The sequence below is a fragment of the Clarias gariepinus genome, chromosome 6 (genome assembly GCF_024256425.1).
Source record: "Clarias gariepinus isolate MV-2021 ecotype Netherlands chromosome 6, CGAR_prim_01v2, whole genome shotgun sequence".
Taxonomy (NCBI): domain Eukaryota; kingdom Metazoa; phylum Chordata; class Actinopteri; order Siluriformes; family Clariidae; genus Clarias; species Clarias gariepinus.
Window position 1 is genome coordinate 10770502 of NC_071105.1, and position 25887 is coordinate 10796388.

At 39.8% G+C, this 25887-nt stretch overlaps 1 protein-coding gene across 1 annotated transcript in view; it reads left to right on the plus strand.

Annotated features, from left to right (window-relative positions):
* The first annotated feature begins 6135 nt into the window (after positions 1-6135).
* The window catches only part of cachd1 (cache domain containing 1), an 81038-nt gene continuing 61286 nt past the window's right edge, over positions 6136-25887 (plus strand). Inside the window, exon 1 of the mRNA XM_053499261.1 lies at positions 6136-6716. Coding sequence (XP_053355236.1) covers positions 6453-6716 — 264 coding nt within the window. The 5' untranslated portion in view covers positions 6136-6452. The remainder of the gene's footprint in view (positions 6717-25887) is intronic.

Genomic DNA, 25887 nt, shown 5'->3' on the forward strand with positions numbered 1-25887 from the left:
ACCCTCTGATCCAACACTTTACCCACCAGGCTACTCATGCCCTTGAAAGGGTTAAGAAAGAAAAATATTTGTCTAAGTAGAACAAGTTTAGCTAGCGTGTTTGCTTAATGACATGCAAAGCAAAACCAGTTGTAACTAATTATCATCAGGGTTTAGGAGAGTGTCTGAAATTTCTTAATTTGAAGATGCATATCTTGGCTCAGTTGAATGTGGAGTATATGCAGGATAGCATTATCCATAATGTATATAATTCCGTTTTCTACTATCTGTTGCATTATGTGAAAGCACAATGTTGTCCTATGTTTTGCATCTCAGCTTTAAGCACTAAGCTTTACTGCTTTTTTGGCTCTCTCTTTCTATCTTACCCATCCACATGCAACTCTTTAGTCTTTAATTAAGATAAAATCAGTGGATGATAGGCCTTATCTTACAGAAAGAAACTCATATGCATGCATGTCATATATTGTTATGTGGGCCATGTTTAATCATGAGAAAAACATGTAAGAGTGCATTTCTAAAAGATGTGTATGAACCTGAGAATACATAAAAAATAACAGTAGTAATAAGAATCATGTAAATAATATAAACAAACCGTATGTCTTATTTATGAATCAATGAGTAAAATATGTGTAAAATCATGTGAAAGTAATTGAGTCATGGGTTAGAAATAAGAAACAACATAGGGAAATAAATACATTGTGGTAGAAATCACATGGGAAAAATCTACTGGAACTAGTTCTGAAAAAATGTGAATGAACAAATAACCAAATGGTTTATATACAATTTACAGGAATAGCTGTCATGCAAAAGGAAGATAAGCAAACGTGGATATCATACCATGGACAGAATTGACCGAGAGACCTTGCTTCAGATTCTCTTTCTGTGCTTGTTTTTTTTTTTTTTTTTATCTCTACAGGATTATTTTCATGGTGTGTGAAAGACGAGCATGACTCATGGGTGTGTTCATTCAACAATCTTTAGTATCAGATTTTAAATAAATCATTCAAAGGGACCCCGAGAAGACAAAATACAAGTCGGGTTGGTTTTTATCATCACGCTAGTTACTCATATTGCTAGTCAAGGGCCTCCTGAAACACTTTTATTTAATGAAGCAAAGGAAAAACATGATCAGCACAGAAAAATTAAATAAGACCTGGACCTGCATGGACACAGAATATGTAATATGTTTTTATTTTTATTTTTTTGTCTTTTGCTTGTGTGATCAGATGATTCCCAACACATACTGTATGTTCAACCTTAAATCATCTTCCCTTGCTGGATAATACAAATGTAATTCTTATTTGAACCTGCCAGCCATACTGAATATGCTCATAAAATTTTCATATGAAGCAGCGCGGCTGCAGCAGGAACGACTCGAGCTCTTCCAGCGTCTGGGCTCAGCAGGTACTGGCAGCAGCAGCGGCAGGAGGAGGAAAGGCTGGCGCTCTTTTCATCTCCTCTGGCTGTGGATCAAGCGGCATGTGCTGCAGGAGCTCCTCACATCTCTGTCTGTCCTGCCGCTTCATCCTCTTCTTCTCCTCATCTCTATTCATCTTCTACCAAACTGCTGACTGGAGGTAACACTGATGTAGCCCCTGAATGTGCCTTATACAAGCCAGTATGTCTTACCATAAGGGCTGTTAGGGTTTCCTATACAGTTGTTACGTCCAAGGAAGATACGAAGCCGACATAAGAATAAAAAAAGTGAAGGTTAATATATTAAAGACCGTCACTGATTACTACTAGAAAAGTCACTTGTGCTCAAGAGTAGCACTGAGGTTCAGCAAACTTTAGTCATTAAAGCACCAAAAAAAAAAAAAAAACACCCAATTGCTCTATGGTTACAGTGGAAACCAGTAGCACAAACAAAGAAAGAACAAAAAATATACAAAAGATGAAATAGCACATTCGATGGTGAGAGCCACGAGCGGCGCTTAAATCAACGAAATAAATAAAACAAAACACCTTCTAACTTATGTGCAGCAGTCCATCTAAACTAATGAACGAAAACATGTACAAGGGCATTGTGCAGAGATGAATGTTTTGTGAGAAAAAAATGGATAAAAAGAAAAGAACATTGCTAGGAACAATGAACTCAGTAGAATATGATTTGCTGATTTTAATGACTTTACAGTTCATTCTACCACTTCATGCATTTAACTATTCAACCGATCTCAAGTAACAATAGTCCTCTCTCTATTCTATTACAATGCTTCTTTGCTGCATTTTGGTCTTAAATAAATAACAGGGTTTGTTTTTAGCATAGAATTATAGTAGCAAATACATAAAATGTGGTTAACTGTCATGTAATGACACCTATGCTAATGACATAATGACACCAACATTGACATTCTAACGATTTACCCAAAATGTACTTGTTTACTACCAACCTTTAATTTAATACGTGCTCCACGTATCCTGGGGTGGGCTCCGGGCCCCTGGTACCCTGTGTACAGGATCAAGCGGTTTAGACGATGAGTGATTGAGTAAGTGTTTCAGTAAGCATCCTGCAAAACCACAATTCTTGTAAGGATTTTGACTGTTGCACCTGCTTATATTTTGCATGCATAACCCAGCTGCTTCCATTTAGTTTTTTTCTCTGAAACGTGGTTGCTTATTTAATGAGCTGCTTTCTTTTCTTTTCATACAAGTATTTTTCCGTAACATTAAATTTTCTGCTGGAATACAAATCCTTGGAAATCAGTAATGTTTTTGTACTAAGTAAGTAACAAAGTCCTAAAATAAAAAAAAAAAAAAAATTGAATCCATAGGAAAGTTCTAAAAAGAAAAAAGACACAGGGTGTCCAAGACATTTACACAGTACTGTATATTAAGGTAAATCTAATTATAATGGGTTAGAACAGGCAAAATTCTAAATTAAGTTTTTAAGAACACTTTAGCTGTTTAGCTTTCTTTTACATGCCATATACTGTACTTTACATCCATATTGGTAAATATCAGTAAACACTAATGACATAACAGTTGTAGAATTGCTTTAAAATAATCTTTTTAAGCACTAAACCCATCTACTGTAGCCGTCACCAACTTAGCTTGGCTTGTCCCCAAGCCCCAGTTCGAGCATACTTCATAAACAATAGCTTTTCTGGTTAAGAAAAATGCCTCTGTTTTCATTCCACTGTCTGATAACCCATAGCAATTAGACATGCAATTGTCTGGATCTGCAGAATTCAAGACCAAAACAAAACAAAACAAATGTAAAATACATCATATAGAGCCTTCTGTAGAATTTTCAAAAGTAATGCTCATACAGTATTTCCTCAAGCCCAATGGAAAACAGTTAAAATCGTCTTAAACACGTAAGCTTATATTGTCAGCATTTAACCGCGCAGAACATGGTCATAACTCATGCCCACTGGTGGAGGAACAATGTTGAGCTTCTTTCAGAAGTTCAAAGAAACAGCATGACTGCTTTTTGATGCCGAATATTTTTATTTAATCCTGTCATGACAAAGACAACTAACTTTAATGACTGATGATCAGAGAAACTAGCTGCTTTTGGCTAATTTGAACCAAAGCATGGCTAGTTCAAATATTCAAATAATATATTTTTTTAAAGATTATGAAGTTGCATATATAATACACAGTTTAATATTTGAAAACCTGCGACACAGTACTGTTGCTGCCTCCCGAGTTTTTTTTACGTTACTCACTGTGAATGAGTCCGCATAGTGCCCTGTGATGGACACCCCATAGTGTATCAGCCACTTGCAAATAGTGTGGCTCAAAATGCCACATAAACATACACACATCTATTTCACAGGTTGAAGTGATACTTATCTGATTTTATGCCTTAACCTGACATAACCAAACTTTTTGAACACTGCATAGTCACAAAAATCAGATCATTTCAAAACAGAGCTGAGCAACTGTTGTATATAGTCCTAGATCAGATACATATCTAATAGATGCTCATGCAACATAAATGCTCAAGGTCATATTAGAATATAAAAAACTGAAAGAAACATCGCATATCTGAGTAGTTTTCAAAAAGAATTGCAAACCAGAACACCTCATCTGCAACTTGATCCTAGACTAGATCTCAGTCAGACCAGATCTGAAGCAACATCTCCATTACCACCACAGAAAGCAGTGGGGCTCCCCAGGGCTCTATGCTCAATCCATTACATTCTGATAGGTTGGTTTGTTGTTTTGTGTTGTACAGCATCAAGGGTTTGGTTTAAAGCTTAAGGGTTTTAGGATTAAAAGATTATTATATGAGGATCGAATCAGTTCCAGTTCCACCCCTGGGGTTTTGGTTTTGCAGTGAGAATGTAAGAATTGACCAAGTGTGCATGTGAGAGGTGTTTTGGGGCACAAGTGCATTCACGTTAAATATAGATATAGTTTCAAGGTAAGAAAGGGGAAAAGGAAATCGTGCAAAGAAGCTTTTAGTGTCAATGTAATTGCCAAATTAGCTCTGGTGTGATTTGATATCAGATTTTTTATGTGTGTCCTTAGAAAAAAAAAATCCATGTCTTAAGACAGAAATTCAGATTTATTGGGATTCATTTGTTCAACCTGACCATGTTTACACCGCAGGCAAAAGTGACTCAAATCTGATTTACTGACCAAATCTGATTTTTCTGTTAGGTTTGCTCAAACTTTGTTTTCAATATGGGCTTTGTTTCATATTAGTCTAAACAGATCGTGTTCCTAAACAGGCCCATATGCGCAAGGGAACAATATCTCAAGTGAAGCGTGCTGTAAAAAAGGGATGTTATTTGGCCATGGCCACTTCATTGGTTTAAGAGTGTTTAAATTTAGCTTTTAAACTTTTTAACTCCCCTTTGCCACTGGAGCTTGGCCAGTTCTACTGATTTCTTTAAACACTGACAGTATGCGATATGCGCCCTCTTGTTTTGCTTATACAGCAACATTTGAGGTCTGTTACTTCACTATCTCTTCAGTGAAATCCTCGGGTACACTTATCATCCATCTTTCCTTCCTGGTAGCCACAATCATGACAAATGTCTAGTCAACTTGAGGTTGAAGTCACATGAATGTCTATCATGCATTTCTGTACATAACATACATAACACCATATGAAAGATGAAAGTGCCCAAACTGAATGCAAAATTCAATGTGTTTTTTTGCTGTCCACACAGCCCTAAATATATGTTGATATTAACAGCCTGAAGTGACTCAATTTTGATTTTTTCATCCTAATGTGCCTAAAATTGGATTTGGGCTGCCAGTCTGAACAGAGCCAATTATCACTTTCAGATAACAGTCACTCCTAGAGATGAGAAACAAATCAGATTTGCCTGCCGTCTGAACAAGGCCTTAGGCTTTGTTCGGATTACAAGTCACATTGCTCAATTCCAATTCTTGGCAAGATTGGATTTGCATGTCATGATGGTTAACATTCATAATTACAAGTGACTTTTATCTGACTCTAATGTGGACACATCAGCCCTCTGAAATGACATGCATGCGCACATCGATTTCTGTACCATCTGGGGTACAACACATCATGGGTTTGTGTGACCATTCATTCATTTCAAACAGTAGATGCAATTGCACCGTAAATATTCTTGGGATTTTGCTCTGGAGGATGGCAATCAGTTAGTCAGCTGTATTTGCTGTGGTTAAGAAGAAGCAAAAAAGCCAGATGCCTCACTTTAGCTGTTTTATCAGGTATTGCCGCATGTGTGTAGACGTATAAAACGTTGTATGAATTCCAATCTGCCTGTTCTTATTCAAGTCGCATTGTTACGAATCAGCATACCACATGCAAAAGTGACTTAGATTTGATCTAAGAAATATCTGATTTTTGTGTTCAAACAGCCCAAAAAATCTGTGTCACATTAGGCAAAAAAAAAATCTAAATTTTGTCACTTCATGCTGGTAATATGCACTTAGCTTTTAAGTCAGATAAATTAAGATTATAATGTTTATTTATCTTCAATATATCAAAGCTCAGATTGTCTGATCGGGGGGTCAGTGGTTCGAAGGGAAAAAATTTGCCTGCAGTGTGAACACAGCCTAAGCTCCGATCCCAAGCCCAGCTAATCCACTCACTCCAAACCCAGTCCAGGAGGAAGGCGGTGCTCCGTTGCGGGTTTTACTGACCGCCGCTGCCGCCGCTCTTCACTCTATTGTGATGCTCGCGCTTTACGCAGAGTTTCGCGACGCGGCTCGCGGGTGGCGTTCGACACGCTAAGCGCGGTCTTTTTTATTCTTCTACACACACACACACACACACACAGCTCGGGGGGTTTATTGATTTACTGATAGGTGAACTATTTCCCTTCCCAACAGAACACCCCACTATGTCGCACCGCTTTGTGCTCGGGATCTCGGAGTTGGAAAAGTGGAACTTTACCGAGCGTCGGCGACAAAGTTAAAAGGTAACGAGTGAAGTTTCTTGTTGTTTCTTGTAAAGAGCTTTTCCGCGACCTGCTGTTCAACTGCAGTGAGTCCCGGCCATCATGGCGAGACGCTCGCTCCTCGGAGCTGTGATTCCCCCTGCCTCGGTTTCCTCCTCGCCCTGGACTAGTTGTGCTCGGCTTTCCGGGAACAAGTTGAAGAAGGTTTTGAGCTGCTGGCTCGTCAGCCTGTTGGGGCTGCTGTGCGGAGGAGGACTGCTGTGCAGCGCCGAAAGCGGCGACTTTTCTATCCTGGAGGAAGCGCAAGTGCTGGCGGTGCAGATGAGAAAGCTCTCTGCTCAGGAGCTGGGAGTCTTCAACATGCAGGTAAACACTAAACACACACACACACTCGCTACTCTGTGCTCGCCACTCTGGTTTGTTAACCGACAGTTTGGGTCGTGCTTTTGATGTTTGCTTGTGCACACTTAAAAAGATACTTTGTTTCTAATTTCTATTTTTGAAAAACAAAATAGGTGGAAACTTTGTAACTTTCCAGCCTCGCTCTTTTATGCTTTTTCATCTGTGTTTCAGGAGAAATTCTATATGCATTATCATGTGTTTTTATTTTTTATTTTTTTTAAATAAATAGGTGTGATTGTAATTTTTCCCCCCTCGTTTCTTGTGCATCCCCCACACACACTTTGTCACGTCCCTCGTTTGCTCAGAGACAGATCCATCATTTGGTGTCGGGCACATTTGTTTCATTTATTTTTCATTTTATTCCTCATGTTATTTCAGATCCCACAAGCATTAACCTCTCGTCCAGATGTTTGTTAACCTCTAAGCTTAACCATGCATAAACCAATAACTTCAGTTGTTGTTTTTTCTTCAACAAGTGAAAATCAATCACTTTGATCAAACCCTCGTGCTACTTATTTGTTTCATAAATATTACTCAAATTTGTGCACGTTGAGATTGCGACAAAAACAAACAAACATCTCATCCTGGTTCCTCAAGGCGTGTCTGTGATGCCCAGTATTTAATTACTATTTACACACACGACTCATTTTAATAAAATGCAAACAGGGTTGATGATCTGTAGGTTGATTACAAAAGCAGATTTTTGGATGAAAAGTATAAATGTATTACAAAATATCTCCATTAGAAAATATGAATATTTTTATTGTTAAACAAAAATAATATAAAAAAAACCCACCAAATCTGATGCACCCAGGCAGCATTTAATTACATTTACTAAACAAACAAACAGAAATAGATCACAATATTGAAAATCTAATTGGCTAGATATTTTCATCGTCCTGGTGCAGTAATACAGTCTGCTCCAAAACCAGCACAGCATCAGTGGATGTTTATGAACGTCCACTTTTTTTTTCGGTATGATCTGCAGCAACTCTAAATTAATGTGTGATAATAGTCCTGTGTGTGTGGTGTGTTTGCACATGAGAATCATGTCCGTACAGTACATGTTTCTTATATCTAATATCTTTTAACTCATATTGATTTTTTTTTTTAATTATTCTATAAAATGCATTAACGTATGGATTCTGTTGGGACACTTTATATTAAAATTTCCTCCTTTATCCCAGAGCTTACCACTGACCTAACACTAACACGTTGTGTCGAAGATATCATTATTCATCGTCATGATTCTTCATTATCATCACTCTGTATGTTTAGATACAACTTTGATAAGGGTTGGAGGTGCTTTCTATTACTTTAATGATAATGATAAATTAAAGGTGATAAAATCTTTCTCCTCCTCCATTCTCTTGGTTAGCCTTTCAGGAAGCCTGTTGTGAGAATCACTGATTTCACTTGCAGGGGGGAGGGGGGGGTTGCATTATGCATGATTGTCTTTTATCCCAATTTTATGGTTTTATAACTGAAACTAAGTGCTAAAATGAACACACAGAATGCACTATAAATGCCCTGAAATGTGTATTAGTGGGGGAAATGGAGAAATAGCAAAACAGAAAATAGGATCATATGGTATGTGTGTGTGTATTTGTGTGTGTGGGGTGATATAGCATGAGTTTGCCATTTTTTTCTCCCCCAAGAACATCCTAGAAAGCATGCGTCTTAGCTACACTGTTGTAAAAGCACAAGTCTTTACAAGCATAATTGTACCATGGGTCTTGTTTGAGAAATCCTATAGTATTGGAAACAAATGGCACACTTTGTTATGACGGTGTGATGTGCTGGCTATGGAGTGGAGAAGCATACACTTCGTAGTAAAAGGGCAGAGTGCTGGTCGGTGGGGGGCCCCGTCCCAAATGGCCTTTCATCTTTGTGAAAAGCTGGAGACCACATCACCGTCCCAGAGGGGCCTGCACCACTCCCATCGCTCCTCCTTTGTCACACTTAGTTGTTAATAATCTCTCTCGCCCTTACACACACACAAGCACACACATGCACGTGCTCGCTCGCTCTTTCCCTCCTTCTTTCTCCTATTCACCTCATAATTGATAACAGCTCAAACAAACGATTTGCTTACTCAGGCCCTTTTTTTTTTTTAAATGTTCTGCCATTCTTTTTTTTCCCCCCGACATCTGATCCACGATCGACGTTGCAGCTGTTGAGAAAAGAAAATGCTCGTTCCAAACATTTGTGTCAAATCGAACTGTGTATTTAGTCCGACCAATTCCCATAAGCCCGGACGATCTGCTTCCAGTTTAAATATTTACCTGCCCATGAAAACAAGTCTTGCAACGTAGCATTGCCAAGCTCCTACACCTGAATGACAGCTCTGCTTGAAAAAGGCTGGAAGTGGTGTCGAAATTTCCCTCCACATTAATGTAAATGTTCCTTGCAGGGTTTCGTGCACATCTGTGATATGTTTTTTTGTACTTTTTTTTTTGTTTTTTATGCAAAATGCTGGGACGTGTTCTTTCGGTACACTTGAGTTAACTGCTGTAAATCTGGCCTGATTACAAGCTGATAAATATTTTAGATTGAAGTAAATAGTGTGGTACTTCAGATACAGATCTTTAATTTGCATCTGATTCATCGCTCAAGATTTCCTGAAGATCTTTTCTGTAAGCTGACTTTTGTGTTTACACATCGGTGTAGCAGGATGAACGAGTGATTCATTTTTTTTTTTTTTTTGTGCGATTTAATCGAAGTAACTTAAGTTAAAGTAAATTTGCTCGTCCCTACACCTACTCTTCTGGCTCACATTTCAGGTTTTACTCAAATATCTGCTTTCTTGTTCTGCGTGTGTGCAGATAATCTTAAGCAGTACCCTGGGTTTTATGTTTGAGGGTGAAACTCGTAGCAATGCACAGATTTTAAAGATCTAGTTTTATTGCTTGCTGACTGCTTAGTGGAATTAACAAGCTCTGGGCTTTATTTCTGCTTCGTTGTTCTCATGCAGACTCTCTGCGTCTTTCGTACCGCACCGTAATCCTGTTTATGCAGTCTCTGTTTCTCTCAATGGCGCACGATCGGGTGTGTTTATTAACCCCAGTCTAAGCAGGAATGCCAAAGAAAGATGGAATGAATGGTTGGACACTTGTGTGATTGTGTCTTTCAAGCTTGTAGGTATGTATTTAAGCAAACTGAGAAAGGTACAGCTCAGGCTATAGCTTTTGTTTGTAATCTTCAGGTCTAGTAGGTCTGTCTCATTCACTGGTGGAAATTAGTCCTTTAACACCGTCCCCATGCAAATGAAGCGTCCGGACAACGGCCCTGCCATCAATCAGCCCCGAGCAGTCTGGGTGGCATGCCCCTCGACTTTGTTCCAGCCCCGCAGCCAGTTTAATATTACCCTGGTTCCAGTGGCTGACTATCGTCTACAGCAGTAGTTTCTTTAGAGCATGAGCCATGAAGCGAAAAGCTTGTTAAGCTTTGATTAAATAGCCGTGGAGTATTTGTGCACAGCGATCATTAACTTTCCCAGTGTGACCTTTTCAACTGTTTTGTCTTTATTATACACACAGCTTTCCTCACCGGGAACAAAGCATTTCAATTAAAGGCTCTGAAATTACTTTAGACTTGTATTTGTGTTGTAAAAAAAAATGCAATTTATTATCAGTATTAAGGAAAACAGTTTAAAATGCATGGAAAGAAGATTTCTATTATCGAAGCAGTGCTTCACTGTGTTAACATCGCTTAAGAAAACACTTTCTTAGGCCACCCGGGATCCATATATTCATTCTATATCTGGTATCTGGAGTTCATCTTCATCTTTATGCAAGAACCAACTTGTTCCTTTCTTAAGCCTCCAGATTACTTGAATAGCCTCCTATATAGTTTCTTATCTACTGTGCATTCTCACTGCATGGGGTATAATATAATGCTGTTGAAGAATGTCGTCTATAGTGCTGCTTTATATGCTCAGCTACGTTCTTAGAAATTCGATTTTATTGTCATTATACCAGTGCAAAGGTTGTGTATTAAAATACAACACTGCAGTAGTACTGTGGTGCAGGAGGGAACATAAAGACTGTAAACAAAAGACAGACAATGGGTGCGAAGAGGGTGAATACAGCCTAGGTGCAAGTGTAAAGGTGGAACTTTGAAGTGCAAACTGTTTGTAAGGAATGGGTATACATGTGTGTGTTTACTGTGTAGCAATAGAAATGAATTTATAATAGAAAGTAATCTGAAAATAAAATCTGACATTCATGTATTAAGACTTCAGAGGGAATTGTTTGGTTCAGATATGAAAAAATAGAAGGTTCTTAGAGTTGATAGACATGAGGTTGTAAACATATAGCTTACTGATGTAAAATTATAAAGATCCACATAATTAAATCATCGTCATTATATTCTGCGGGCCATATTATAAACATTTAGTACCTGGATACTCAAAAGTAAGGTTTAATGCAGAGTATACTGCAGTATGGTTCATTTAGTGGTTAATTTTTTATTGGGTAATTATAATGTACAGTACTGTGTAAAACACGGGCAGTTTTTTAGCATTGTTATCCGTGTTTATTTGCTGATGTCATTAATAAGTTTTTGTGCAAACATTTCTGATGTCCAAACATTAGTATTTCAGCAAAAATAAAAAAATCTATAGGCCAGAAAAGAAAGCAGCATATTATACAAGACGACCACTTCTCAGACAAGTTCTCAGAAGACCTGTGGCTGGTTCTGCAGGATGTAAGACTCATTTCTTAAAATACTTTAATCAAAGGGACGTCACTCTAATTCGATTCAAATTAAATATTTACATTTTAATATAAATATTTGTTTAGATTTTATAACAATTCTAAAGAAACTTGGCACATACTTCTCGCCTACCACACACACGCGACGTTGTGCTGCATGCTGATTTGTGAATAGTTTAGAGCGCGCCACCCGTAGGATCATAGTGGAACTGCAATATTTTACCATCAAATGCAGACATGTATGAATTCAAAATTAACTTAAAAAAGAGTCAGTATGGAGATGCCTGAATTGCCACACAAAAGAAGCACAATACATCACTGAATCCGCCCCAAATTCTACTGTTTATTGTCTTTTTATATATATAGACTTTTGCATAGTACTTGTATAATAATGACAAGCAGAAGGAATATTTTGGAGGCAAGGAATCTTTAAATGAGCATGGCTATAACTGATGCACACCCGATTTTATGGTTAATGTTTATTTCATAAAAAAGAAAAAAAAAAACGGCCAAACAACATGGTTTGTCTCCATGATCTTGACTTTTGGTGTCTACTGTTCTTAAAGCACTTTTGCTCAGGATAGCTGATCTGTCATAGATAGCAGTTGTGTATTGACTTCATATCTTTCACTGAGAGGACGTGTTAAAATTCGGAGAGATTTAAAGCAGAAAAAAAAAAATACAGAAGCATCGCCGTGCACGCACACAGTCTACTGTAATCTTCTAAATCAAGCCTAAACAAGCAGAATAAACATTGAGAGGAGAATGTTCTTTACTGAAAAGCAGTTAGGAGGGTGTGTTGACTGGATTCAGGGGACTGGGTGGTGGCGTCTGTACCACCTCGGGACATAATTTTTTAAAATTTTAATAAAATTTTTTTGTGTTGAGCTATAAGAGGAGCAATATGATTAAAAAAAAATATAATTCACAGATTGAATTTGCATTGAAGCTTCATCAGAGCCTCGGAGTCACGAAAAATAAATCGTGTGCTCGCACAAACAGCAAGCGAAATGAATTCAGCATCTGAGTGTTTTAGTTTTTGTTTTTTTTAGAATTTTAATCAGAGCTTAAAAGGCACTGCAGTCAGAATAACAATTTTAAAAATTCTCTTTTCTCCTTATTTCGCTTTTGACAATAAGCAGATTTGAAAATGCTTGAGATGCAAGCAAAAGAGAAACCTAATTCAGTTTAGAAAAGCGTGTCATTGGCAGAGCTGTATATAACAGAGAATGGCAAACTGTTACCGTCTGAAGGCTTTTCCCAGGAGGCCATATGCTTTTCATTTTGGTCTCATTGTGTAGATGAAAGCATACGGCTCAACGCAACTGGACTTTCTCTGCTGTTGGGTTAACAATCTGCTGAGATAAACAGCAGATATTTTAAGCATGATTTGTGTGTGGTTTGCACTGTGGATGTACACACACTGTAAATCTAAGCGTTATACAGGAGGAGGGCATACATATAGTCAGGGGGTTGAGTAGATTTAGTGAGCGACATTTGTGAGCTGTTTTTTTTTGGTGTAGACTAGACTAGATTCCAGCCTTATCATGGAAATCCAAAAGCAGAAAATATTTTACTGTTGTGGTCGATTTCTTTTGTGGTTAAGGAAATCATCCGCAAAATAAGAATGGCATTTCTGGCATTGTTTCAAGCATCCACACTGCCTGAACGGTGTGTACGGGTCTGTAATAGTTTATTCTTTAGATTTAGATTTAAAGGACAATATCTATTACAGAAAAGAGGGTTCTTTAATGTATTAATGCGTAATGCATATTTATACATTTAATAGCCGGTACTGCTAAGAAGCGCCAAGCAATAACGATGGAGAATTATTGAAAATAATTGAGAGAATGGAGCGCAGTGAAAAGATGGCAGACATGAATCGTTTAACTATCTGCAAACAAGGACAAGAACATGGAACTTGTTAGTTTTATAATGTGTAAAGCCGAAGGTGTTGATATCCTAGTACCTGGACAATGTTTGTTTGGACCTCCCTTTTTTCTGTACTTATGAACAAATTGGACTTGCAAACAAACTCTCGCTCATATGTTGGGGACCTAATGTATACCGAAAGGAGTCATTTTAGGAAATTGTTTGTCATATGTAGTTCAATATGTAGCATAGAATTGTCAGGTTTGCTTGTGAGGTAGTCACATGCAATCACAAGCCAAGAAAAATTCCTTGTTTTCAGTTGCATTTGTTAAAACCGAAAAAATTCCAGCTTTCATTGGAAACGTGAGTACTTGACAGTATTTTATAATATTTTCCTCACATGTGGCCAGATTTGCGTCAGGTGCTCCAGCTGCAGTAGGACAGTCCAGATGTTGGACGTTTGATTTTTTTTTCCCCTGTTGTCGTGTTTGTCTCCGGAGTTTCTTCTCTTGTTTATACTTCTGTTTTGTTTTTTTTAAACATGTGCTGTTTTAGTCCGTGCAGAAGGACAGCAGTGTGACATTGAGGTGGATTTAGTCAAACCTGCTGAAGGATTAGGATTTCTCAGCGGAGGTGGTGTAGTGGTTAGCACTGTCGCCTTGCACCTCTGGGGTCCGGGTTCGATTCCCCGCCGGGCTCGATTCCCGTCTCTGTGTGCATAGAGTTTGCATGTTCTCCCTGTGCTTGGTGGTTTTTTACACAAGGAAGGAAACTCCTATGTTTGATCAGTTTTGCACTGAACATATATATGACTGTATGTGTCATTATATTTTGTTTGATCATGAGTGTTTATATGTATACAGTTCTCTAGGTGAAAATGCCCTGTTGATGCCAGAGGTCAGAAAGAAAGGCGACAGTAGCTCAATTAACATCTCATTCCAAAGATGTTAAAGATCATCCCTGAACGTACAACACAAAGGCTACAATTTGCATGGGCTCACCAAGATTGGAAAATCATTGGCGTGATGGGCCCTCGATTTCTGCTGCGACATTCGGATGGTAGAGTCAGAATTTGGACCTCAGTTCACCTCAGTCTTGCTGACTATGTCCAACCCTATGTTCGCCGGAATAATACACAGACACAAAGCTAAAAAAATCTCAAATTGGTTTCTTGAACATAACAAGTTTCCTGTATTTAAATGACCTGCGCAGTTACCAGATCTCAATCCAATACGTCACCTTTGGGATGCGGTGGAATGACGAAGATTCACATCATGGATGTTTAGCCGAATGCGAATGCGTCATGCCGTCTTGTAAATACGGACAAACATCTCGAAGGAATATTTCTAGTACCTTGTTAAACTGTGCCATGAAAAAGACATTTCAAACAAATCAGGTCCAACCCATTCCTAGCAAAGAAGGTGTACCTAATGAAGTGAAGACGCAAGCAAGGTTAACTTTTTTTTTCCTCTTTTTTTTTCTAGCTATATGATGAGATGAATCAGAACCAAAGTTATGCAAAACATTCCAAAGACTTTGTGTTTGAGATGAATGAAGCAATGCATTATGGGAAACTGCGCCTTTTAAAACTTCTATGAATATTTGGGTCAGTTTTGTTGATTTTGTTTTTGCAAACCTAGACTATTTTCCCTCATTCATGTACCGGGGATCAAATGTAGGGATTGGTTTAAAAGTGATGTGATGTAATTTACTGTAAAGTTTATGTTCTAAAGGGCCCACGGCTACAAAGTGAGCTCAACCGGTTTAGGGAACGTGTGTTAAATTAGCTATTGAACCTCGGAGGCTGAACATTTCACTGAGAATCTCCCAGAGGCTAATCTGAGCTCTTCTCCCGAGGGCGAGCCGAGCCCGCTTCACAAATGTTTTTCATTAACCAGGAGCTGTAATCAACTGGCCTGTTTCATTCAGGATACACACACACACACACACACACACACACAAAGTGAATAGGAGCTTCATGGGAACTAGGTTTTGTGTGGCCCTTCCTGCAGGGTGACCTGCGATGGCACACAGGACTTTATCAGAAAGGCTTTAGCACACAGCACTACCCTGAAAGACGTGGGGGGAGAGAGGAGGGGAACGAAACGGTGTGAGAACCAGGCTGCGTGTGTGTTTGGGCTCTGCGTGTGTGTTGTCATGAATGAGGGGTGGTTCAGCACTTAGCTGCTCTTCAGTTTTTTTTTCCCCCCTCTTTTTTTCTTCTTCTTTTCCTCTTCCCCTCACTCTGTTCTCTCCTGAAGGAGGCCGGGCTTTCACAAGGAGCCGTAAGCAGGGCCCCTGCAACTTCCAGACTGCTCTCGTTTCTGTCTTTCGGATTAACGTCCGAGTGTGCTGCGAGACGCACAGCGACATTTCGAAGAAGCAGGTCCGGGATGTGATTAGCGTGAACGTGTGAACGCAAGTGCGTGCATGTTTCCAAAACTTGAGCTGCGCGCGGGGGTCGTAGATCCGGCGCAGGATTGTGGGGGGCTGGGAAGGCATGCATGGGGGCGCTTTGAAAAGGTCCCACAACGCCGAGCAACAGAGTGAGGACTCTGTCGTTGCAGCCAGGCTCCTTTCATCGTCATGAATAAATAAATACGCGCACTTCATTAATCCTGAATTCTGTTTGAAGGCGTTGTGTGTGCGGCAGACACCAGGGCATAGCCGTTATTTTATACACACTTCAAGCATTTCTCCTTTTAATTAGGTCTTAATTTGTCTAACAATACATCTTATAACGGTATAATTACTACAAACAAGTCAAACCAGGACTTCTGATAGTTTTAAAAACTTTATTTAAAAGCTTTATTTCTCTATATAATGCAGATCCTGCTGCACTAATGCACTTATCACAGTGTTTGGTGCTTGGACACCATCAGAATACAAAGTTTCCTCAGTTCGCTGGAGCTAAGATCAGATTGCCTGCTTCACATCTGAAACGCTGGCCTCCCAGGAACTCCTTCAATGGACCAAACATGTGGAAATGGCTTTAAGCGAGGTCAGGACCGTACAAGGAATGTAGCAATACCTCCTAGTTGAGTTCCTGTAACGCGCAAGTGGTGTGTTGTGTATATGATTGTGTATATAGTTTCTACAAGCTTGATTACAAAAGTAATCTGTCTCAGTTTTTAACGATCGGTTCCACTCGCTGTATTTTCAGGGGAATGACTCCAGTGAGCTCCGAGCCACGTCGGTCGGGAACATCATCCACGGACGTACCGCTTTCTTTAAAGCTTTTGCACCATTCAAGTGCGGCTAAGAGTCTCATCATCGTTCTGTGCTTAGAGTCTTCTGTAAATGTCCATCAGTTTTACACCTTCGTCCACCAGAAATGTTGTCCCTGTTTGTCTTGAACGCCCCTTGTATATGACCTGCTTTAAAAATACACCCTGTTTGATTTAATATTTTAGGCCACTCGTTAGCTCTTATGTATTATTTTTCTTGCTGTGTTAGAAATATATACAAATTCTTGAGACTCAAGCCTGTATTAGGTTTTTTTTTTCTCTCTTGCTGCAATTTTAAACGTCTTTTCTCTACATATAAATCATGCGTATTTAATAGATACAGTATCTGATGATGAGTTTAAAAAAACGACCGCTACGTATTACTGAACACGAGATTTTTATCACTCGCGTCATATCAACTTCAAAGAGTGTCCCTCCTCATCTCTTCCCCGCACTCGGAGTCTGTACTCCCCTTCACCGGCTCACATAAAACAGGAAATGACCTCGGCTGATGGCCGACCTCCGACCCCGTCTCTCTGATGAGGAGATAAAAGAGCTCCGGCTCTGTGGTCAGTAATTGGCAGGAAGGCTAGCGCTGCCTTGGCGTCTCCAGAAAGACACGGCGAGGTGAACAGGCTGCAGCTGCGCGGCTGGAGGTTCGCCGGGCGGCGGCGCGTCACGCCGGCTTTATTCATGCGGCCCGACCGGTAAAGCAACACCTGCTTTAACAGAAAAGAATGTGGGTGTTCCAAGACACTACATTTCCACTGGCTGTGTAAACACGACTGCGGCCATGACGGTGATTTTGTGTGGGTGTAAACCGACGAACAAGGAAAGAAAAAAAGAGAGAGAGAGATCTTTGTTTGTTTATTTATATCCCATATAAGGCTAGTGGAGATGTGACCCGTTTACTTCTTATGGAAGTGTGTGTGTGGGTGTGTGGTGTAGGTTGAAAGGGTGTTGAGTATTGATTGTTTATAGTACCTGTCTGCACTCTTCATGGCCTGTGTGTGTGTGTGTGTGTGAGTGCATATGTGCACGTGTGTGTGTGTGTGTGTGTGTGTGTGTGTGTGTGGTGGTTGAAAGGGTGTTGAGTATTGATTGATTATAGTACCTGTCTGCACTCTGCATGGCCTGTCTCTGTGTGTGTGTGTGTGTGTGTGCTGGTCCAGTGCCAGCGTGTTTGTGCAGGAGTCTTGGGGATGGCTCTCTGCTTTGTCTGATTGCACCCGGAAAAAAAAATCACATGTAATGAGCCCTTGTAGAGAGAGTAGAGCATTGTGGGAAAGCAGATCCCCTCAGGTGCCCCTTGTGTAGGTGTGTGTGTGTGTGTGTGTGTGTGTGTGGTTAGGGCTTTGTGTCTTTGGATACAAGCTCTTTTTTTGAGAAGCAATTTGTTTGTGTCTGGCTGTTTTTTTTTTTGGGCGATTAAAACCATAAAATATGTATTTTTATCCGTTTTGTATAATTTCTGATCTTTTTAACTGATGAAACAGATCTGAAAAATCCGTTCCCCCCCCCCCGCATAAATAAAGATGAGGTTCACGTTCTCCGACTGATGCAGCTCCTTTCTCCGAGCCGTGTTGCGTGCTGATACGAGTTTGCAGCCGGGCTGCGTGTGATGTGCCGTCTTCAGAACGTCAGCGCTCCGGCTCTGCATTATTGATGGGTTCGTGTCAGTGTTCATGCACCGTGCATTTTAATTCCGTAAAGCTTAACGCCGCAGAGTACCGGAGCATGCGGGTGCGTTAGAGCTGTTTGTAGGAGTGATGAAGAGAAATGTTCCTCAGCATGACACCCTGCTCTAAAAATATTGCAGTATTGAGTTATACAAGTGTGCGTTTAGGTCGGTTAACGGATCGCGGTTTGAGGAGAGGAATATGCATCACTCATCACAGTTAGCTGGGAAACTTGTTGCTAGCAAAAGACGATCATAAAGGTGTTTATGTCTGTTGAAATTCCGTAGGGTGAATTTGATGTTGGTGAATTAATCCTCATAAATCAGGACATTTGAGTTGGTTGAGACGTCCATCTGGTTACAAAAGAAGAAGAATTATTCTGACGCTCCAACCTTGCAAATAATTTAAACAGGATGCCTGCCAATATGGGACTAGTTTACAGTGCTCCACCTGTAGGATAACAGAGGAACTGCAACATATTACCGCCTCAGTTGCAAACAAATATGTAAAATCATAAATAATAATAATAAAAAAAAAGATGATTTTGGGGTCAGTGTTGGTTTGATATATTGTTACATATAGCGGCTAAGGATTAATGGACTCAAGTGTATTTAATCTGCATTTTTAAAACATTAAGTTTTGTAACAATATTTTCTGTTGCATGATGATAATTTCACATGGAAAGAATTTATTTAAAGATAAGAATTTTTTACATTTAAAGCTTTTTTTTTATTTTTATAAATGCATATCGCTCTTTAGGTGTTCTATAACAAACCATTTTCCTCAGTGCACCGGATCTTTATTTCATGACCTGGTTCATCTGGTTAGTTCCTCGTGCTGTTGATGGTGCAGAAGCTTTTCCAGCTGTGTTTGAGAACTTTATCTCGTCTTTCATCCTGATTGTCCTCTCTGTTTGGGTTTCCTCCCGAGGCCCATGGCGAGTGTTGGTGTGTGTTTGCTTGCAATGCCTCCTCTTCAGAAAAGCTAGAAGGTGCCAAAACCAAACCGTTACATTCCTGCACCGGGAACAAGGAGTCGTCTTTGTCGCTTTGGATTAGCTCCTGTGGGTTCTTTCACTGCGCAGTCCCTCAAGACTCTGAAGTCTGAAATTTGACACCGAATATATCTGCCTCTGTCAGGTTTAGTAAGTTGAGCGTGCAGAAGAGCAGACCCTAAGCAAACCCCATTCTGCTCTACGGACCAATTAGTGCTTTGTCCCGGAATGTTAAAAACTGACAGACGTGTAAATAAACAGGTGCTAATCAGATGACCTCCAGTTTAACCTGGAGTGTAAAGTTTTTTTTCTTTTTCTTTTGAATAAATGTGGAGTATGATCGAACATTGACAAGCAGTTCAGACAGCGGCACAGAAATGTGAAGCCGGACAAGGTTGCTCACATCACTCAGAAGCTATTAAATTGACACTTTGACGTTGATTGTGATGTATTGTTTTAGATAGGAATTATAATTTAATCATGAGGAAGCTCGTGTAGCTCAGCAGCTCATGCTGTTTTTGTCTTGTCATTTGTTTTCTGTTCTGGAAGCTCTGTCACTAAAACAAATTCCTTTTACGTGTAAGCGTACTTGGCAATAAAACTCTTTCTGATTCTGATTCTGTAACACTTTTAATCATTAGAAATGATTTTTTTTGCAGTTCTTTTGTGTGGTCCAAAAATAATTAAAAAGATTAAAAGCTTATATTTGTGGTGGTAATATGTTGCAGTTCCTCTTTAATCCTACTGGTGGTGCGCTCTAAACTAATCCCACATTGGCAGACAGCAAGTCTGTTTAGAATTGTAAAAAAAAAAAAAAAAAACTATAGATATAAATCAGGACATTTATGAAATCATAATACTAAGAGAATTGCGATACAAATTAAATCGGCACCATGTTATCATGATAATATCGAACTCGTTTACATTTCGGCATTTGGCAGATGCCCTTATCCAGAGCGACCTAGTTTTTCAGGGTTGAGGGTTAAGGGCCTTGCTCAAGGGCCCAAAAGGGTGGGGTTTGTACCTGGGACTTTCAGAACAGTAGTCCAATGCCTTAACCACTGAACTACCCCTGCACCATGTACCTGGTGATCCCTGGAGATTCCCATCCCTAATAATCATCATCGCACTGATATATCGCAAAAAATCTATAATTTCTGTCACTCAAAGTGTTCAGATACTTTAACGTATTTGCTGTTATTGGTGAAAGTTTTAGTCTACGTAGATGCTAAATGTTCTTCTCATTTACGTTTTCTTGTATAATATGTTTACCCACCATGTGTTATAACACAAGCGTGCTATCGTAGTCAACATCATCCTGCCTTCATTTGTTCTTAACATTATCAGAAACTGGTTTGTAAATGGGTCAGCAGGGCACAAACCAAACGCGAGCAGACGCAATACCTCACGCTGTTTTTCTTACTGCTGGAGAGTGTACTGCTGGGGAAGAAAAGGAATAAAATAAACCAGACATTGTCTTTGGCATAACCTGCGTTTACTTACGAGTCGATGCTGCTAATAGCAGACTTAAAGTTTGTGTGAGAAAGTTTGATTTATTTCATTAACGTTTAAGGAGAAGCTGATTGGACGGGCAGGGACGGCGCTCTGTTAGCGGCTGAGAAAAAGGTCCCTGCTCAGAACTCAACGAGCTGCGCAGAGAGCCTGTCCGAGTGAGCCTAATGGACTTTGGCAGCGCTGGAGGTTCCTGTTCATTGGTGCCTGTCCGTAACCAGGCCCTTGAGTGTGTGTATGAGCACAGTATACTGCCTAAAAGACTCATTGTCCTTCAGAGCAGCGCTAGCGGCAGGATGCAGGCAACGGGTGAGCAGAGCTGATCCTAAACCCAACAGTTCTCCTCGACCACTTGGATGGAGCTCCTTTGTTGGCCCTCTGTTCATTTTTGGATTCCCATCAAAAGAGCTTTCTGAAGTTAGCGTGTATGCCAAGTACATGGTTAAAGCTTGAACTGCCCCGATGAAGTGCACGCACACACACACACACACACACACACACACACACACACACACACACACACACACACTAACACACAGACATTTACACCCAGTGGTGGTGTATTTTTACTGCTCCCGGCAGTTTTCTCAAAGTGAGGACGTATACATGGACAGCATAATCTGATAACCTGAGAATTCAGGTAACTGTCTTTACAAGTCATATAATAATTTGCATAATTTCAGCAACAATATGGAGAGTTCATACACTGTATATATACATTTTGAAGAAAGCATTAGGCTTTTTCACGGAAGGCTGGACTGGAAAATCGGCTTGAAAAAGTGGCCTGGAAGATGTTGGAGAAGGAGACCTACCATTGCTCAGGTAAACAATCAAGAAGAAGAAGAAAATGGAGAGATTTTTTTTAATACGCAGCTACTTATTGAAAAATGCTGTTAAACCAAATAACACTACAGGTTAAGCTGTTACAGGAAAGTTTACGTTGATGTGATCTGGCCGGTTACTGATACCATCCTGAAGTTACTCTTGTGCCATGGCAGTTTACCCATTATAACCTTTTTCTTTTGAATGGATTTTTTTTTTTACATTTTAATTTTGTCAAACATCTGCAAGACCATCTTGTAGTCTTGTTGATGACGAGGGTTCACAATCGCTCCAGTGGTGTCAGTTTAAACCCGTCCAGGTCGACCCTAAACAAGGAACCCGGCATATTGTCGGACTCTACGATCCTTTATGATGAAGCACAAACCATCTATAGGACCTACAAGACATGTGCCAAACGACTACGATCCCACTTTAAATAATTGATTTATTAGAAAAGTTTTTACGATTTGATGCACTGCACCAAATGGGAATTTTTTTTTTTTCTACATTTTTTTTAATACCTACGTTTTCTCTCCCTTGTCAAACTTCCTGAAGAAACACTTTAATTTTTATTACACACTCTACAAGATCATATCGGTTCGGGATCAAATTTGTAAGCACAGTAGCTCATAGTATAAATGTTCCTAAAACCATCACATATTAGAATAAATGCAAGGTCACTATCGTCTGATGGACAAGTTTTGGCCCCCGTCCATGACACGAAGACATGACGCGTTTTACCCCCAGCTAATCACAATCGGGCCACTCGTGACGGGTCGCATCAATGGAGGAAGGATTTGAGGAAAAGAAAAAATTGTTGGGATAAATGAACATTTTAAAGTGTGACATTGGCACTGCTGGACAGGGAAACCTTGCCCAAGTAGATATTGCTTTGAATCCTCCAGATATATTAAAAAAGGCCCGCAGGCAAACATCTGCACAGAGGCTGTATACTCGCGTGCAAACCCGGTCCCATTATTTAATCTGTGGACAAAGTGTCTTTTTAAGAAATATATAAATATTCACTACTGTATTTTTTTTTTATTAGTTGTATACACCGTAAACACATCATGTAAAAGACTAAATCATTTATGTTTTAAATACCTGTTTTTATTTGGCTCAGTGAATTATTACACATTCATTATTTCTGTAAAAAAAAAAAAAAAAGTTTTCATAGACTTGTGGAAAAGCATTACATTCCTTATTTAAAAAGCCTGCAGATCTGCTCCGTGTGAAGTCCTTTCATCCTGTCAGCTGGCATCATCACCTCATACCTCACCCAGGGCAGGAGGTCAACAGGACAAAGAAAGGACACACATTCCCAACAGTTCTTACTCCATAGTTTGACATTTCTGCAAAAATCGTCTTTAAAGCAGATCAGAGTTTTATTTTATATATTGCACGTAGTCACGTTCACCGTGTGTGTGTGTGTCTGTGCTTTTGTAGGAAAAGCTCGGTAGTTTCAAGGTTTTCATACCTTTCCAGTTTACAACACAGCCTCCATTCAGAGGTTTCTCTGCTGTTGGAAAATCTCAAATATGTTCCATCCAAGTGTTTGCTGCTTACTTGCTTGCAGCCTCATCAAAGGGTGCGTCCACGTCGGCACATATTGAATCTGTAGCTCGTTGCAGCACAATCATAACATCAAGTGTCTCATATCTGTCTTTAAAAAGAGTCCAGCTGTTCCCTAAAAAAAAAAGTCCCAGATGTGCACATCACTTTTTTTTGTTTTATTTTTTTTAAGCAGTTTTTTCCAGCGTTAATTTTTTTTTTTTTTTTTTTAGGCATCTCATTCTACTTTGCATGCATTGTTTCACCAGATTTCAAACAAATACGTGTTACCGATCTTCAGCCACATCCGAAAGGTCTCCAGTCTGATGGGGGGGGGAAAGATTTCACAGTCCTGATTAAAAAGACCTGCATCACCACGTCGAGTCAGAAACGTTGATTCGTGTCATGAACTCGAACCGAACCGAACAGTTTTCTTTCTTTAGTGCTCGGAAACAGTGAAAGATAAGATCTCTGAGCGTTTGTACATCTGTCTTTCTAGACATGATCTCATTTTTTTTCGTTTACCATTTAAAAAAGGAAGCAGGACCACCCTGTCCCCACTAAAAGATTTACAGCCTCTCTGTTTGTGGCAATGCAGAAAGAAAAAAAAAAAAAAGGTGCTTAAAACAATAAGGCTAGTCCTGCACAGCTGAAACACAGCTCTGCAGCCTGCACCCGGTGTATTTTATTTGGCAGCTTTAGATTGGAAACATCACCATTAACAAGCCCACAGACAGTTAGACTGCATTGTTCTAGTCGCTTCCAACAGACTCGCTCGATTTGAGCCGCACTTTGTTTTTGTAACACGCCGACTCTTTTTCCGCATCTGCACCACCGTCGAAACCATGAAATCCGAAGCCGTTTATCTTGCGCTCCGCATTTCCCCGAACTCTTAGCTCCAGGACTGTTCCTGCAGTTTTAGTACTTTTATATAAAACCTAATGAGGTTAAAAAAGCTCAAAACAAAGTGCATTATGTGGAGCGTTCTGGCTGCAGATGTGTCAGGGCTATTGGCGTGCCTCGGGCAGGGTCGGCCCGGCATGAAGGAGGCCGGGCGTAAAAAAGGGCAGCGGTTCCTGGCAGAGCGCTCGCCATCTGTGGGAGCTTTGGGTTGGAGCGGCTTTGAGGGCTGGAAAACGCGGCCATCCCGAGTGCCAGAACAGCCAACACATGGGCCACGAAGGCATGCGCATGGATGTACTCCTATAAATGCGATTAATTCAAAACACACACTGCGGATTTATTATTTTTTCCCCCCTTTTCAATTCACCTGCTTTTGATTTTCGACTTAGTTTAAAAAATCATGACTCAGATTAGGGTTTTTTTATTCAAGGGTTTTTATTTTTCATTCCTGACCTAGGAGATAGTCTTCAGATTCGAAATCCACACCACAGAAAAAAAAAAAAGTATGTACGAGGGTGAGTCAAAATTTATTCGCACTCTGGCCATAGAATTTATTTTAGTTGACTTTTATTGAACCCTTTTCTGTTAATGTTTCAATACTGACTCTTAAGAATCCCAGAAAACTGTAAGCATTAATTTTCCAGCTGATGGTTGACTTTTAAACTTTTTCTTCATCAGCGATTGAGGTTGTTTCTGTTCTGTACTCTGTCGTTTACTCTCAGGCTCGTAGTGATGAATCCATGGTATTTTTAATACAGCAACGTTTTATTATTCACGCTTGGGTTCAAACAAAGCTAAATTTGCCAGTCACTTGCTTTAAATAAATACGGGCCTCGAGAAAATACTTTCGTGTTAAGAATTTACTGGCCTAATCTTTATATTTCATCAGAGGAACAAATAAGAGCAGTGGGATGGAGAACAGCATTTGGACTTGCAAGGCTGGATTTGGAGCTCGGTGATCTCCTCTTGACTAAATGTGCAAATATCACAAGCTCCCAGGACTTGACTGTTGTGAATGTCTTTAAAAACAAATGCAAAACAGGTAGAATGAAGGTTAAATAGAAACGTGTTTTTTTTCCCATGTCGATTTACAACCTCGACTAGTTTCAAGTGCCATAAAGTAAAATCGTTTCAATTTATTTATCAAGAGAGTAATTATTATTATAATGATCCTTTTTTCTTGACATCATTACTCCTGGAAGGTTTCACTGTCTGGTTGGTGTTTGGCTTTTCTCACATAAGCCTTTTTAAAAAAAAAAAATTCTTCCATTTTATTTTTCTTGGTGTTTTTTGAATTGTCTTCATAATTGCAAGCCTTACAGAGACCAGAGCAACCATGATAAACGAACCCCTGACCATTAAACTTAATTAGACTCGATAGATAAATAGATAGATAGATAGATAGATAGATAGATAGATTCTTTATTGATCCCAAATGAAAATTACAAATCTAAGTATTTGACCAGGTGCCATATAATAATGCCCAATTCTGTACTGTTAAAAAAAAAAACTCGAACCAACATCACTGCAGTGTTTCTGTAGCTAGTGTTTGCTCTCGTTCACTTCAGTCTGATCTGGATTGTTTTGGACCAGGAAATGACGCAAAGCCTCCTTGGGGTAGATGGATATGCTCCAGGAGCGTCAGAGCTTTTTACCTTCATTCCCTCGCGTCCTGCACTTTCTCAGCATCATGTGAGGCACGTTTTACTTTTAAAGCCCAAAACCTGCCACACTCGGGACTCGCACACCTCCCAAATGTGTCCAGCGAGACCGAGCACGCAGTGGCACGCTCACATGTACCTCAGCCAACTCTCTGAGGCAGCTATGCACAATGATCTAATTTTAGGTGCAGGAGCTGCA